Below are 17,637 nucleotides of genomic sequence, written 5' to 3'. Positions count from 1 at the left end.
ATGAGATTTAATTTCTTAGACATGAAAGCTTAAGATGTAATTCCAAAAGGGTGATTAGTCCTGAGATTAGTGATCTCAGTGGTGAGGTGGAACAGAACCTCGTGTTAATAAGGTCAAAGGTAAATTCCGTTTGACTAACTGGTAAGTCCCGGAAGAGCTAAGTGTTCTGAAGCACAGTCATGTAAGAGTTTATCCATGTGTCTGCTGGGGTCCTGGACAGTCTTCTTCAGGAGGCAGAGCAGGGACAGAGCAGCAGTGAGATGTCTGAGTGGGGAGCAGAGGTAAGTGCCAGAGGGCACAGTGCCACAGCTTGTGGAGATGGGCAGACTTTGCTTCAGACCATGAGGATGTCACTTCTTAGAATTTTTTATTTACTTGAATTGATTTTCTCATATTCATACCCTTTGAAGACCCTTCTCACCCCACCCGTAAAGTGCCTGTGATTCATTTTTGAATGTGAAACTAAGCAGATCCTGAGTGCTTCATAGCTCTGACTGTTCTGCTCTTTCCACACTTCTTGTCCTTTCCCTGGTGGAGTTGAGAAATATTATTTGGACGTATAAGACCAATGAGGAGGGCACAGCACCCCACTCAAGTATTCTTGCCTGGAGAATCCCATGGACAGAGGAACTTGGCAGGGTGCAGTCCATGGGGTCGCAAAGAGTCGTACTACTGAAGCGACTTCGCACCACCACAGATAAGACTAAAAAGAGTTCAAGACAAGAAAAGAGCCCAAGAAGAGAACAGAACAGCTTCTATTCCTTGATTTGTCCTGTGCCGTTATCTTCTTGATGACAGGCACAGAGTCAGGCTTGAGTTGTTAGCCTCTGCCGCTGCTGAATGAATGAGCGGCAGCCACGCATCCCCCGATGCCGTGTGGCTACTGGAGACGTCGTCAGCTGGCACGGCGGAAGCACAGAACTTTGAACTCACACTCTGATTTGCAGACTTTCAGTTTCTGCATAGAAATCCATGGCGGTTGGTGTCTGTGAGAACAGATCTGTGATGGAAATAAAAGCAGGAAAGGGAACTAACGTGCATGGGGCCCGTGCTGTAGGTGAGGCGGCCTGAAGCGCTTGAAGGGGAAATGAGAGTCCCAGAAGTCGCAGAGGCCTGGGGTGTTCTCATTTATTTTGCCGTGCATCTTGGAAATGGCAGAACTGGGATTCAGAAGGCGACACGGGAGGCATTTGAGGGGAAGCTGATGTGTGTGCTGATTTTGGGTGTGCATGTGCGTGTTCATGTGTTCCATCACTCCGGGAGACCCCCCTGATAGTCACACCTAACCCCACCCTGAATCCGGAATCCATTCTTTTCATCAGAGTTTTGTCTTTTTGAGAATGATGAAAGGATTGGGTCACTTCTGGCCTAGAGTAAAACTTCCGTAATATAGGGGAGACCACAGAACGGAGAGGATTTTCTGCACTGTGTGTCCTGTGTTTTTGTCTTGACGGAAATTCCATCTCCTGGTTCCTTTTTCTATTTATGATTTGTGTGTGTGTGTGTTTTCCCCTTATTTCAGGGAAAAATTTCTAACAGTACAGTTATATACATTCTTGGTGACCTAAAAAGAAATGGTAATGTGCTTTAGGTCTGCAGCAACCTCCGCCTTTTGGGTATTTGGGAGAAATGAGGTTTTTAAACCATCTCTTCAGTTTCACCAAAAATATTTTTTTAGAACATTCTCCCTTCTTCCTTGTAAAGTAATAGAAAAGTTTTGGGGCTCCTTGGCTAGGTCACAGTGTCCAAACGACTGTGGCTCATTTAGAATAGAATCTGGACATTATTTGTGATACAAAACAAAGTAACCAATAGTTCTTAGCATTTCCCACTTCCTGTTCATTTCCTCCAGACACAAAATAGGTTTGAGGAACAAAGTTTTCTCCTAATGTTTTGAGCTGCCTGTGTTTGGGATTCAGAGTATTTTGGGTGCTTATTGCTTAACTGGGCTGAAGATCACCTCATGTGACAGCATAGATCCCTTGTTTTGGAATTGCCATTACTTTCTAGAACAGCCACTCTGTACAGCAGCCAACATGCCCTGGGTCCTCTTGCTTCATATTACAGTGATCCTGCTTTGTCAGGGTAGAATTCAGCCTCACAGGGCTGGAGTCAGTCTCTGCTGACCTCATGCCACAGTACAGCATGTTCAAATCTGGGAGAAACCCGAGGGTTCTTCGGCATATTCCTCCTCTTCCTCCCTCACAAGCATGGAACCCTCACTCTCCTCGGAAACCGTATGTTGTATATGTGTGTGTATCTGTCTTTTTTTTCCTCAAATCTCTTCCTTAATCTTATAATTCTACAGCTTTAAGTGGGGGCTGGTGGCTGAGACAGACACAGGAAATGCTTTGAGCTGCTGAAACGTAGCATTTTTCAGCAGTGGATCTCAGCCCCGGGCATTTGCTATTTTGGGACTGATTTGTGTGAGGTGGCAGTAATGGAGAGGCGTATTATGTGTTTCCTAGTTGTTCATTTTACCCCTAGGTATTTAGGTAGAATGCACAGAGTGTTCTTTGGCTGTGTGGGCATGCTCAGATGATACCAGAGTGTCCTGTTCTGCTGTATGACGGGGCTGCTTCAGTGCAGAGTAAATGTTATCCTCACTCTCTCAGGCTAAGTAGTTCTCCAAAATTAAGTGTTTTCTTCAGAGAACCAGAGTTTCCTTTGCCTTTGGCAGCTTGGGGAAAGCTTGGGTTAAATTTGAAGATACCAGGCATGCATAACCAATAAGAATTTGGATTAAAGCCATTTGAAATAGTTCTCACATTAAAACAAAACAAAACAAAATGGTTCTTATTACTCAGCTACTTGTTTTTCGTGTATTTTTCCCAAAGACTTGGCAATTTTCTGAACTGTAAAGCGGCATGCACATATTTTGGTACTATTCCTCGGGAGCAGTGGAGCAAGTCCCTGAGATTCCGCTGGATGGGAGGGTGACCCAGCTTCACAGTGAATCCACCATGTTCACGTCTCATCCACAGTCAGGAGTGCAAAATGTGGGTGACGGCTGTAGTTTACCATGAGATTTTGGTGTGTGGTGGGTTTATAGATGATATGTAGATCGTTTCTAAGAGATACACGCTGAAGCACACAGATTCTGTGCAGTTTTACCTGATCCTGAAGCTGATGTGTATTATTGTTTGCTGTGAGCCACTGTATTTAAGATCCAAATAGATTTTTCACTCTGGAGTTTAGTGTAAGTCACTCTCCTGTTCCTTATGGTTAAATGCCAGCTTTATTAACAGACTTGTACCTCTGCTCTGTGCACACCCCCCCCCCTTTTTTTTCCCTGTTGTTTGTTCTGTATCTTGGATTTTAAAACCCTGGCACATCTCTGTTTGTTCTGAGGTTATAAAAGGTCAGTTTCCTTATCTATGTTTTATTAAGAATGCAATCCCAGGTTGAATGGGGTGTTCAGAAGAAAAGAATTCATAGGCCAGCCCTGAAAGGATAGGGGGTGGAGACTGATAGTAAAACAGAAGTTAACTCCTTTTTCTTCATTACTGACAGTCCCAGAAGAGGAGGAAAACGTAAAATGTAATCTGAATATTTTTAATTGATTTTGTTTTGTCTATTTATTGCCTTAATCCATGAGTAGAGAAAAGCTTGCCAAAATCACTTAGTACCTGAGTGAATAATTTTAGATTAAACTTGCTTCTCTACCCGTGTCTCTCACTGACCCAAAGTATTCCTATACAGTCCATGGAATTCTCCAGGCCAGAATACTGGAGTGGGCAGCCTTTCCCTTCTCCAGGGGATCTTCCCAACTCAGGGATCGAACCCAGGTCTCCCACATTGCAGGGGGATTCTTTACCAGTTGCGCCACAGGGATCCTCTCATTGAAACAATGATAAAAATGTTCAGAAAAGAGGTACTTGCTCTAGCTTCTGGATACATTAAACTGCTGTAGATAGGGCTTTATGTGAAACCTCTTTGCATGAGGTTGCAACACACTTTATGAAAACTGCAGGATAAACATTTTAAAGGCACAAAACTCTAGAGGGGAAAACATATCGGAAGAATTGGAGTCTTAGGAAGTGGGATATTACAGAACATATTGCTTATATATTGAAGTTATATTTGTGTTTTAAATATTACACAAGATAATATTCCCAGATGTTGACTTAAAGATGAATAATTTGCTTTTTCCTTCAATAACCCTGCAACAACACACATCTGTATAAATTGCCTTGATTTTCTGTACAAATGCCCAGAATTTATGGTGATAATTATTTGGTTCTGTACAGATGCTATCTATGTCATTTAAACAGTTATTTACACTGGACTGTCACTTTATTAAATTGTGAACTTTTAAATGATAAAACTCCCCTCCCATCTCAACTGCTGGTTGACCAACTCTCATCGTTTCATGGGGCTCAGAGTGCTACATAAAGGTCAGATTTCCTAGGAACAATGCCTATGAAACAGTGCAAAGATCTGCCCGCATTATTTTGTAATTGTGGGATTTCTTTGTAATTGACTTTCATTCGAAAGGAATAGCTAGAACAGTGATTTCAGTGGTGGATGAGAAGTGCACAGCACAGCAGCAGAAGACTGTTTCACAGGGCACGCCTCCCTACTCCCAGTGCCCAAAGTGCTTTCCTTCTCCTCCGGAGGATGTTTCACATCTCTTAAGACTGCGAGAAGAAAAATAGGTTGAGAACTCCGACTCAATGCTTAAGAACATTTGTCGTTGATTATTTTAATTCATGCCAGAAATTACTGTATGCCAGAGTTCCAGTATATCCTATCTGAAACAGAGGGTGGTGTAGACTGATCATTTGTTCACTGAACAAACAGTTGTTGGAGAATCTATCAGAGTTTGGGAGTTGAGATGGCTCTCTGCCCTCATGCAGCTTCCATTCAAGTTGGGGAAGATGACAACAATAACCCTAATAAGTAAACAAGGAGTACATTGGAGAGGTATGGGCTGTAGTCCCAGTCCTGCCAGAACCAGATGGCAACTTGGGGATTTAGTTAACATGCCAGAGCTTTTATTCCTCACTTGTAAGATAAGGCTACTTCACAAGACAGCTTCTCAAGATGGTTAGATTTTAGGATGTTTCAGAATACACGTACATAGACACGTATAGGTTGGTTTTAAAAATAAAGTGACACGTCTTCCTATGACTCTAAGAAGTGGTCAGAGACACCGGTCTCAAACTTATTTTTCTGTTTCTAGGCAGTTAATAGAGTTAAAAAGCAATTTCTTAACTGATTATTATTCAGTTACAAACTGCTCATAGAAGAAATGAAGGAGTTTACTGGACTTAAACTAGTACTACTAGTACAGAGGAAAGTCTGGATTTAGGCGAAGTTCTCTAACTCTGGATAGGGTAACTTTTCTTTCAAAAGCATTCATTCTAAATTCCTTTATGTAGTCACTTTTAAGTGTAACACATTTTCAAATGTAATTAATATTATTCTATATTAAATCCTTAATTTGCACATTATTTTGCTGGAAGAAAATCTTCCTTAAGTGAAGAGTCGCATATCTTTATTTACATGAGGTTGATCTCTGTGGCCTGGGCTTCCCAGGTGGCTCAGTGGTAAAGAGTCCTCCTGCCAATGCAGGAGACGCAGGTTCGATCCCTGGGTCAGGAAGATCCCCTGGAAGAAGGAATGGCAACCCACTCCAGTATTCTTGCCTGGAAAATTACATGGAAAAGGATCATGGCTGTGTCTAGTCCATCGGGTTGCAAAGAGTTGGACAGGATTCAACGACTGAGCGTGAGCACAAATCTCTGTGGCCTACAAATTAATAGGAATTTGAAATTAAGAAAAAATGTACAGTGAAATGAGTGTAACCATATGGTGTATATATGTATTCTAAACATTTTACTTGATGCAAAGTTGCTAAAACACTAAGTCTTAAGATAAAAACTTGAATTTTTAGTTCATGCTTCTGTTTTTTATTAATGTTAAAATTAAGGGCACAGAAATATTTTCTGGCTGCCATTACTTCTTTGAAAAATGGACAAATGTTCAGTCTCCTTAGCATTAAATTGTTACTATTCCAGACCAGTGGTTAGGCATATGTAAATAAGTACCTTGCAAAAGAGGCCCATAGGGAAGGCATTAAACAGATTTTCTAAGTTTGATTATCCTTAGACTAAGCTCATTTCCTTTTTTAATAGGCTTACTATAGTAGTGGAGATGTTCTGAAGACAGGATATCTAGATTTCAGCAGTGCATTTGACAGAATTTTTCATGGTATCTCTTGAGGGAAGGAAATGATCATTGATGATTCATGACTGAGTCAGTGAGTGAAAGAGTGGCGAGTACTAGCTTGGATAAACGCCGTCCTGGGACACGGTCCCTGACGGCTTGCTGCAAAGTGCTCTCCAACCTCTTCATTAATCCGTCACTAATGACATAGCTGTGCTTAGTCAGGGTTGAAGATGTCAAGCAGCTGAAAAGAATAATTAAAATTTGAGCTGTAAAGTTGGAATTCCGTGGTATTCTCAGATGTAAAGCAGAAATCACCACATTATATGATTCAGCTGTACCATATTTATGTGATTTATGGAAAGGTCAGCTGTTCTTAACACCATTTTCAGTTAAAGAGAAAACAAACTGAAGAAGTGAATTAGAAATGCTGTGAGTAGGTTCTCTGGCAATCTCTTAACTCAAAGTAATTTAGATCCTATAGCAAAAAAGGAAGTCTTTACCTAGTGGGATCTTGATTAACCTACATCAGACAGAGCTCTTGTTCTACTACAATACATTTTAAGAATTAGGTTGTCTTAGTCATTCTTTGAAATTAAAATTCTGGAAAAGCAGCATTATTAATATTACCCTAACATTAGGATGTTATAACAGAAACGTTGTTGATATAATTACAACATAAAACACCCTGAGAGAAAACTGAGTTCCTAGTAGTTGAAAAGAATACGAGAAATGACTAACAATAGTCCCATCTCAATTTTGTTTACAAAAAGCCACCAAAAGAACATTTGTTATCAATTGGTCATGAGCAAATTTATTAAAGTTCTCCCCTTAATGTGCAAGACAAAGCACTGAGTTATTAGGAATTTAAATTAGGACTTTTCCTTTCCTACGCCCTAGATTAAAGGGCTGAAAATTCTATAATACCATATAAAGCCTTCAGTTCAGTTCAGTTGCTCAGTTGTGTCCGACTCTTTGTGACCCCATGGACTGCAGCATGCCAAGCTTCCCTGTTCATCACCAACTCCTGGAGCTTGCTCAAACTCATGTCCATCAAGTTGGTGATGCCATCCAACCATCTCATCTTCTGTTGTCCCCTTCTCCTCCTGCCTTTAATCTTTCCCAGCAGTCAGGGTCTTTTCCAATGAATCAGTTCTTTGCATCAGTGGCCAGAGTATTGGAGTTTCAGCTTCAGCCTCAGTCCTTCCAATGAATATTCAGGACTGATTTCCTTTAAAATTGACTGATGTGATCTCCTTGCAGTCCAGGGGACCCTCAAGAGTCGTCTTCAACACCGCAGTTTAAAAGCATCAATTCTTCAGTGCTCAGCCCTCTTTATAAAGTCTTAACAGTCATCTAAACTGTAAAGTTAAAATTTATTTTGACTGTAACATGGTTTGAAAAATTAATTTTTATCAAATCATTATAAGATAAAAAGTAATTTTGTCAGAAAATATTCTTGGGAAGATGGAATATGTTTTTTTCCCTGAGTGTGCCAAAGTCAAGAACAAACTAGAGACAGTTCCATATTGATTTTCTAAATAATGGCTTGAGAACAGAGGCCTTCTATAGTTACTGCTTCTTAGTCTTTTATGAGAAATTTGTCTCCAGATTTTAATTGTGAATGATTTCACCTCCATTTCTAGTAAATTTCACCTAAATACTGAGCAGACTATCTTTTGGGGCTTCCAAGGTGGTACAGTGGTAAAGAATCTACCTGCCAACACAGGAGACGCAGGTTCAGTCCCTGGGCTGGGAAGATTCCGTGGAGGAGGAAATGGCAGCCCACTCCAGTATCCTTGCCTGGAAAATCCCATGGACAGAGGAGCCTGATGAGCTGTAGTCCATGGGGTCACAAAGAGTCAGACGTGACTGAGCATGCACAGAGGCTGTCTTCTAAGGGCTCTTACAACTCTGGCTTGGAACTCTGCAGAGAAAAAAACTTTTGTAACTCTGCTTTTTATGTGCTTGTGGAATATCAGAAACTAAAGGCAGTCCTTAAAGGACTAAAATTAATTCATAAGCAAACACTGTCCAGCAGTCAGAGGTGGCTCTGTGAAACATTGTATACAAAAAAAATGGAAAATTCCAATTCAGAAACTAGCCACAACTATCTGTAGATTTAAATATAACATAAGCCTGTATTTGAGGTGATACAGTGTTACATTCTTTGGAGGGAATGATGCTGAAGCTGAAACTCCAGTACTTTGGCCACCTCATGCGAAGAGTTGACTCATTGGAAAAGACTCTGATGCTGGGAAAGATTGGGGGCAGGAGGAGAAGGGGACGACAGAGGATGAGATGGCTGGGTGGCATCACGGACTCGATGGATGTGAGTCTCAGTGAACTCCGGGAGTTGGTGATGGACAGGGAGGCCTGGCGTGCTGTGATTCATGGGGTCGCAGAGAGTCAGACACTACTGAGCAACTGAACTGAACTGAACTGATGTTATATTCTTATTTCTTATGGATTAATTCACTGGACATTTATTGAGCCTACATTGTAAGCTGAACTAAACCATAATGGAAAAGAATATGAAAAAGAATAAATATATACACAACTGAATCACTTTGCTGAACACTAGAAGGTGACACACCATTGTAAATCGGCTGTGCTTCAATCAAACGTTTTTAATAGAATAAAATAAATTAGTATCTGAAGGGACATTAATTCTCTGTTCTTTCTTTGTTAGAACATGTGTATTGCCTTTGGGAGAAGATGTCCTCTTACCTTCCTTGTCTCAGTCCCTTTCCCCTCTGGTGATTATAGTGATGAGTACACTTCTGCTGTGTGTACATCTGCTGTGTACACGTTGATCCCGTTCACAGAAGCTCTAGGAATGAGTTGTTTCCAAACTGTAACTTCGTGAACCTGTGCTTATTCTATTTTTTCAAGATCAGTGCAGATTCTTGATCAGCCATTTTGGTGTGAGTCCTTGACCTTAGCAAGACTTGTTCTTCACTTACACACTGTTCGCATTTACTGTAAACACTTGGGCCAAAGGATGTGAATATTTGGCTTCATATTTGTCATACATTAAACATTGACACTAGTCATGGAAATGTCTCTAGGACATCCTTTTTGGATCAGAATTGCACGTCTTCAGTTAATTGTCTCGAATAGCTAGGCAGGTAACCTGGTTAATTTCTAAAGAAGGCGGGTGCCTGTATTCTTCTCCTAAAGCTTCATATTCTGGTATTGGCTTTGGCACTAATTCTAATGCTCTCCTTTCTGAACTAATTGGTTCCAAGCAGTAAAAGAAAGCACTTGCCTTATTTAGAGGTTCATATGACTATACTAATCTCAAAAGATTTTAAACTGCTTTACAGTTACTTTCTTTGTCACTTTTCTTCTCCCCCACCCACTGCCTGGTTATGAGGGGTTGCTTTTGCATAGAGAAAGCTGCTGAAGTCAAAGAAAACATCCCTCTTACTGAATCCCAGTGGGAGCTTGCTGCAGTTAAGGACTTTAGGTGAACCTGTAACCTGCTGGAGGAGGGCAAGAAAAGAGACTCCTTGAGGAATGCAGGGCCAGCTGTTGTGACAGGTCTTGACTTTGGTGCCTCCCTTGCAGATCTATCCTCTGCTTTCTGCTATTACAGGCAGTAACTGATTTATTAGATTTATGATTTTTCTTCCTCGATTCAGCTTTCCTTTTCCCCATCTTTGGCCAGTTTGGGAAAAGTTTATCCAGCCAGTCATCAGGCATCAGCATCAAGAAGGTCAGTCAAATTAGATGCTTTACAGAACAAAGTTCCTCAGTCTTTGGACATTTTTCCCCAGTGGATCCTTCATGAAGTATCGCAAAGGGTGAAAGAGAGGGAGGACTTTAGGCATTTTGTCCAAAAAATAAAGTAGTGCCCATGAGGTCTTACAGCTGAGATAGGTTTAATAATAGAGCAAAGCCTCTAGAATCAGTCTTGGTTTATGTTAAGGGTGTCTTTTGTCTGGGATTTGCTTCCAAATCATTGCATGGGAGGGAGGAAAGACCAGCCATGAGTTAATAATCAATGCTGGGAAAAGTGTATAGGATTCAGTATCCTCTCTGCTTTTACACATATTTGAAATGTTGCATAACAAAGAAGTTTTTAAAAGGCATTCTTTCCCCAAGAGTTTTTTAGAAGGATAAAATCTATTTCCTATAAATTTTCAGCATTCCCCCCAGTACTCAACAGTGTTGAACACAGTAAAAATACTGTTGTAGGTTTGTATTACTGAGGGAAAAAATATTTTCTTGTCAGATAAATTCTGAATTTAGTAGGTTTTTGTTATTATTTTTGTTTTATTTCCACATTATTCTATTTATACTACAATGTTTAAATGTATTTCATAAATTAGATTCTAGTAATATTTGTATTCACGTTTGTTTCTTTCTAAGGGCATATTCAGTAAACTTCAATCAGTGTTGAGAAGTCTGAAAACCAGTCAATGGAAAACAGGTCTAAACAGTTTCTCTGGGGCTTCGCCGGTGGTCCAGTGGATAAGAACCCACTTGCCAGTGCGGGGACACAGGCTCAGTCGCTTGCTGGGGAAGAGCCCACACGCCCTGGAGCAGCTGAGTTCGTGGGCCACAGCCGCTGAGCCTGCGCTCCAGAGCTCGTGCCCTGCAACCGGAGAAGCCACTGCAGTGGAAAGCCCACGCACAGCAGTGAAGGCCCAGCGCAGCCAAAAATAATATAGAAAGCTAAAAAAAAGTTTCTTTGTAAAGTAACATTTGAACATTTTTAGACATTTTTAAAGGAAACTTTTTGTGTTATCAATAAAATATCCCTGATATGTCTTTGGGTGGTATTTAGTAAAGGAGCCTGTTTTCTGTCTGGGTCCTAACTTGACTTTACTGCTAAATGCCAATTGAATCCTCAGTGTCTTCTATTTTGTCAAGTTGATCACGCTTATTCAGATATCTATGCCAGTTGAGACGCTGTAACTTTGATCTAAAGCGAGGATTGTTGTTGTTCAATTGCTGGGTCATATCTGACTCTTTTCAGCTCCGTGGACTGTAGTCCTTCAGGCTTCCCTGTCTTGCACCATCTCCCACAGTTTGCTCAAACTCATGTCTGTTGATTCGATGATGCCATCTCAACCTCTTCTGCCCACTTCTCTTCCTGCCCTCAGTCTCCCAGCATCAGAATCCTTTGCAGTGAGTCGGCTCTTCACATCAGGTGACCAAAGTATTGGAGTTTCAGCTTCAGCATCAGTCCTTCCAATGAATATTCAGGACTGATTTCCTTTAGGTTTGACTGGTTTGATCTCCTTGCTGTCCAAGGGACTCTCAAGAGTCTTCTCCAGCCCCACAACGTGAAAGCATCAGTTCTTTAGCGCTCAGCCTTCTTTACCGTTCAACTCTCACATGCATACATGACTACTGGAAAAACCATAGCTTTGATTATACAGGCCTCTGCCCACAGAGTGATGTCTCTGCTTTTAATACGCTGTCTGGGTTTGTGAAGCAAGGATTAGCAAGCTTTCTTTTTTCTTTGTAAAGGAGCAGAAAATAAATATTTTAGGCTTTGAGAGCCACAAGAGTACTCTATTATATATTTTGTTTGTTTTTTTTTCTTAAAACTCTTTAAAAATTTAAAAATAGTTCTTGGTTCTTAGGTCTTTTGTAAGAACCTTATTAAAACAGAATTAAACAATTAATTTTTAATTAGGTGTTTTACAAAATAAAAGCTGCAGATTCAAATGTTAAAGGTTTTATTCAAAGGAAAAATTGTGACTCTCATTCAAAATGAACACACGTGTCACCAATTATTAGGAAGCAGTAAGATATTAAAATGAGAATTGGACTTAAGGAAGTTTATATTCTCTACCAGACAAAATTGACCTGTATTTCATCACCAGCACTATCCACAAGGTAATTTCCATCTCTACAGTTTTAGAATAACCTAGACAGAGACAAAGATGCAGAATTTATCCTATTGGATAACTCCAGAATATCTGATAGACAGCACTGGCTAGTCCCTTGAAAGGACACTTAAATTTTTTTTTTAATTTTTAACCACTTTAGTGTTTTGCAGTTTCTGCTGACAACCTCCCATTCCTCTTGTGATCATAGATAATTTACAAAGATTTTTCTTGATCACAAAATAGTTGGTCTCCTTAGATTTGACCTGATTTTTGCAGTTAAGAGTGCTAATTAATCACACAGACATCCTTGATGGGTTGTTTTAGGGTAAATCCCAAAGTGACTTTTTCAGGGCAGGAACAGTCTCTTGAAGACATTTCGTTCTTTCATGCAGTATCGTGAGTATTCAATAAATAGTATGTATGTGATGGTACAGGAGCTGAGCTCAGGTTTGCGATTGTGGTGTTTTAATCTGTTACTTAAACTTCAGAGAGCTTATTGTTTTTCATTCAGAAGCTTTTTTTTTCCCTGTTGTCCATAGTTAAAAAGACTTCAGGGTCTTGTGCTCTACAAAAGAAATCTTTCTGAAGTCTTTCTTTGCTCAGTTTTCATTTAAATGACTCTGTAAACCTAAAATGAAAAATAAGGGAAGAAACATTAGAAAAGCATAGAAATTTGTCCTGGCAGTCTTTTAGTCTTCTGTTGAAACATGGAGAGATTGTTTTTCCTTTGTCTTTATGGAACCAAGCTCCCTAAACAGTGTTATCCTATTTGGAATATTTTTCACCTCCTTGAGCTGTTCTCTGGTTGTAAATGAGAGTACAAATGTGGATGGTGAATGAACGTCCTGTAGCTTTAAGCCCAGCCTGTTGGATGCTTTTGTCTTTTATAAAAGATGCTCACAGCTTGAAGAAGAGCGGCAGATACTGTCTGTGATTTCCAGTCTCAAACTGTTCATTTGCATTCAGCTCTAGCAAACTGTGCCCACACCCAGGCACGCGCGTGCGCGTACACATACACACACACTCTCTCTCACACACGGATGCTTGTTTGGCAGAAGCTTTCTGTTTGTTCAGCACAGAGTCCTTCCTCCTTGGCTCCCCAGTGTAGAAAGCTCTAAGAGTTGATGCGGGAGACGGAAGCGGAACAGTACGCAGGCCGAGGAGGGCACTGCAGGGTGTTGGCTATGCGGGGATGTTGATGTGGTGTGGCTGTACCTGCCTGTTCTGTGAAAGGCACTTCTCTGAGGCTGTGAAGGTGAGAAGCCCAGGGAGCAACTAGAAGCTTCATTTCGGCTGGCTGTTGGTGGGGGAAGGCATTCCCAGTGGTAGCTGTCCTCATTTACCGCGTTATTCTCGGAAACCAAGTATGTGCAGCCGTGACAGACTCTGCCACAGCTCTTCTGCAGTTTGGAAGCTGGGACAAATGGAAAGAGCTTATAGCCAAAAGAGGTTGTGATTGTTTGCGCGATCCAAGCTTGCGCTGGCAGTGCACAAATGAAGGATGAGCTTTGTGGCGAGCAAAATCAGCAGACTGCCTGACAGGGGGCTTTGGTAAGATAAATGTGTCGCTTATGTTTTGGGTCTCCGCCCCCCCCCCCGGCCCCCTCCCCTTTTTTTGTTTTTGTTTTTTGTTGTTGTTGTTTCTACTTTTCTGTATCTGCTACACAGAATTGCCTCTTAGCAATGACTAAAACATTTTGCAGATTCACATTTGATGGAAAGGGATACCCGAGAGAGCCAGAAAGGAAGCCATTATTTCTGGTCATTCAGTTCTGTGACCTTCAGAAATAGTCATCAGGTTTTTTTTTCAGATGTCCATGAAGTGGTAGAAGCTAGGAATTTCCAGAGCAAAGAACACTAACAATTAGATAGCCTTTTTCTTCTTTGAACAGTCATAGTTAGCCCCCCTGCCCCCATTTTTTTTTTTTTTTTTCAGCTTTCCCTGTGGCCTGAAGTGGAGAAGAAAAAATAAAGGCTCTGTGCTCTTATTTAATTGTTACCACTGGAACACTGATAGGCTGAGAATTATAAGTGTGGAGGTGGAGGAGGGCAGGTTGAAGAGTCTGCTATTTTCACAGCTGTGCGTTGGTGGGTGTTTGTCTTCGGTTCATTGTCATTGCTGCTCAGTGTCACGTGGTTGCTTAGTGCTTTATCTCTGCCTCTACTGCTCTTTAATCCCTTTCGTGTTCTAGTTTGTACAGTTTTGCTTTGCCAGACCCAGTTCCATCATTATGAGCCCTTCTTCTGTTACTGTTAATACATATTAGCCTGTTTTAGAGAAAAGATAGCTGTAGAAAGAAGCCCTGAAATACTTATGGACCCCAAGAAAGACAAAGATATTTTTCTTTAAAATCTAGAGTTTGCTTTCAGCAAATTTTGGAGTCTGGATTTGGGGCTCCTTAATAAGCATGAGTTTGAGCAACCTCCAGGAGCTGGTGATGGACAGGGAACCCCAGCGTGCTGCAGTCCATGGGGTCACAAAGAGTCGGACGCGACTGAGCAACTGAACTGGACTGAATAAGCATTTTTATTGTGAGTTAAAGAAATAGTTACACTAGGTCAGTGAAATCTTATCAGAACCACCTTGCCCTAGTCTGCTTTAAGCTGGATCCTGTTTCTTGTGTTTTGCTGAGCGCGAAGGTTTACTCTTCCCCAGCCTTTCTTGGGCAAGTACCGCTGGATGGTGCGGTGGCTGTTTTATTAGCCTGCCTCAGACCTTGCCCTTGAGCCCCTCTTCTATCTAGTAGAGAGAGCCAAGTTTTCTAGCTGCTTAGAGTGGGCAGAGAAAAGATCCATTGACACCTGGGTTTTTGCTGACTCACTGCTTATATAAGCCTGGTAAATACAGCTACCCATCCACTCCATCTGGTTACTGGGCAGGTGGCCCCTTCTTCTTTTCTGGTCTTTTCCTCTCTCATCCCATCCCTGTGGTTCTTCCTTCAACGTAACAGTCTGTCTTTCACCAAGTGAGAAGCAATGAATAGACAAATCTTTCTTCTCTTTTTGAATTATCAGCTTAACTGTGTAGTTTCATCTTGATTATGATCATTCAAGTGCTATATTTTGTTGGCACACGAGAACTACAGAAATAAGACTTCTCTTCCTTTGTGGCCCAGTTAAGTGACAACGTCCTTTTCTGTCTCTGAGAACTCAGTGTCAATGCCCCTGTTCCAAGAATGTCTCTGTGACCTTCCAGTCTAAAGTAGGTTTCTCTGCCTGACGTTATTCCTTTTGTCGCAGCACTCTGTCCTTTTTCTTTGTAGCACTGTTCGCAGTGTATGTCATTTGATTGCTGGTTTTTTCTCTCTACCACTTTTCCCCACTTAGCCCTAAGCGTCATGAAGGAAGAGACTTCATTTTGTCAGGATACGCCCAGACGCGGCAGAATGCCTGGCTGAGAGCTGAAGGAAGGGCACTGGGCAATACTGCCTGAGCAAAGATCCTGTGGTGACGTTGACTGAAAAAATGCACGTCAGAGTTGTGACTTGAGTTTTATTTGGGAACAAAATGAGGACTGTAGCCTGGGAGACAGTCTCTCAGATAGCTGTGAGGAATTGCTCCAAAGGGAGGGGTGGTGTTAGTGCATGTGTGATTTTGGTAACAGGGGATTCGCGCATACATGTTTACAGACAGTGCTGCTACTCTAGAGCAGGTCACTGCTGGTCGCAAGAAGCAGGTGTCTTCACTAATGATCTTAGTGCTTTTCGAGATTTGAACAGTTGCAGGAAATTGGGGTCATCACATCTTTTCCTGAAAAGTATCTTTAACTCTCTGAAGGCCAGTTCTGCCAGTTTTTCCCAGAGCACAGAGTCCCACATTCTTGATCTCTGGTCTGAAAGGCTTTCAGGATGTGTCGAAGATCAGCGATCACAGTGGCCAGTGACCTCATCTTTGTAGAGGCAGACGGCGAGCAAACTTTTCATCCACCGTGAGAGAAGAAAGGATGAGCAGCAGCGCCTGAAAAAGGCCAGAGTGTCTAGAGTGGGAGGAGCACGCTATGAGATGAAGCTAGAGAGAGATCCAGGGCCCAGTCACGTAGAACTTTGTCGACCAAGTTCAGGTTCTTGTTCTTAATACTTCAGGAGTGTGGAAAGCTACTAAAATAATGTAGTGATTGGGTGGTTTAGGACTTCCTTTTTTTAATATTAAAATCTTCAGTTTAATTGAGGGCCTACATGAATACAAATAGATCAGTCAGTGTGAGTGATTCAGTAGAGGGAGGACAAGATTTTGTCCTAAGAGTTTGACAGTAGAAATAAATAGAGATGGGTGGCGAGTATTATACTTTGATGGAAATTTGGAAAAGAGTAGATAGGACTGGGTATTGGAGTGGATGCAGGTAGAAGGCAGGTGATATCGAGGGTGATTCCTGGGCTTTGGCATTGTTTGGTTTTGGCTTGTGTGACCTGATGGATGGGGCTTCGCAGGTGGCTCAGTGGTAAAGAACCCGCCTGCCAAAGCAGGAGACATAAGAGCTGTGGGCTTGATCCCTGGGTCGGGAAGATCTCCTGGGCAACCCACTCCAGTATTCTTGCCTGGGAAATCACATGAACAGAGGAGCCCGGTGGGCCACAGTCCATGGGGTTGCAGAGTCAGATGCAGCTAAGTGAGTGAGCATGCACTGAAATCCATACTAGTCACATCTTTATGCTGTTTTTTTCATAGTAGAGTTAAAATTTTTTTAATTTTTTTTTAAAAGTTACTGCTGTCCCATTATAACTCTGAAGTATCAGCTAGGTTATATCCATTATGTTCTATCTGAGAACGTTGGTTTATATATCATTCTTGTAAGGACTTTAGCTTTTACTCTGACCAATGTGTGGAGCCACCGGAAAGTAATGCATGTAAAAGACTGTTGCTGTGATCTGACTTAGGTTTTTAAGGACTACTGAAATATTTTTGACTGTAAAAATGTTATTGCTGTAGTAGTGTAGGAGATCATTGCAGTCATGCAGGGAAGAACTGATAGTGTCGTAGGTCAGAGTGGCTGCAGCTGAGGTACAATGAGAAGCAGGCAGATTCTGCAAGTAGAGCCGGAAACATTTTGCTGTGGCAACATAGTACACATGTTAGTAACAGCGCAGGCTCCAGAGCCAGGCTACCCGGGTTCAAGCAGTGGTTTGGCCACCTCTTTACTCTGTGTTTGTGGACAACTTGAACTCTTTATGCTTTATGATCGCATGGATCAGTAAAGTAGCCATTACCAAGATGGAAAAGATTGCAGGGGCCACAGGTTAGGGAGATGTCAGGAACCCAGTTTTGTACGTAGTAAATTTGAAGTGATTGTTAGACATCCAAGTAGAGATAGCAGATGGGTAGTTGGGTATATGAGTCGAGTTAAGTATGGGCTACGGTATACATTTGGAAACTGTTAGCAAATGCATTATATCTAAGACCATTTAAAGAGGAAGAAGAGTAATCAAGCCATAAAATGGAGTTGAGGGTGTACAGTTTATACAGCGCCTCCCTAGAGCTTTTTACTCCACATGTAAGCCTAACAATAGCCAGTTCAGAGAGAGCCAGGTTATCACAAACCACATGGAGCTTTTCAGATTCTTTCATTGCTTTTTAGACTTTTGTTTTATCAGAATTGCTTGAAATAAAAAGGATTAAGCTG

The 17,637-nt window shown here is 41.5% G+C and overlaps 1 protein-coding gene across 11 annotated transcripts in view; it reads left to right on the top strand.

Moving 5' to 3' along the window:
* The window catches only part of TMCC1 (transmembrane and coiled-coil domain family 1), a 156,483-nt gene that overhangs the window by 108,222 nt on the left and 30,624 nt on the right, over positions 1 to 17,637 (top strand). The window contains exon 1 of one of the 11 annotated variants that reach the window (XM_052640992.1): positions 201 to 281. The exons of 7 other annotated variants lie outside the window; for them this stretch is intronic. In XM_052640992.1, coding sequence (XP_052496952.1) covers positions 261 to 281 — 21 coding nt within the window. In that variant the 5' untranslated portion in view covers positions 201 to 260. Of the gene's footprint in view, positions 1 to 200; positions 282 to 2,101; positions 2,253 to 13,148; positions 13,276 to 17,637 lie in introns of those variants that run through there. 3 more of the 11 variants (XM_052640986.1, XM_052640968.1, XM_052640959.1) reach the window with 3 other exon arrangements.

The sequence above is a fragment of the Budorcas taxicolor genome, chromosome 1 (genome assembly GCF_023091745.1).
Source record: "Budorcas taxicolor isolate Tak-1 chromosome 1, Takin1.1, whole genome shotgun sequence".
NCBI lineage: Eukaryota > Metazoa > Chordata > Mammalia > Artiodactyla > Bovidae > Budorcas > Budorcas taxicolor.
The sequence above is the reverse complement of the archived record's forward strand: the minus strand, read 5'-3'. Positions and strand labels throughout refer to the sequence as shown.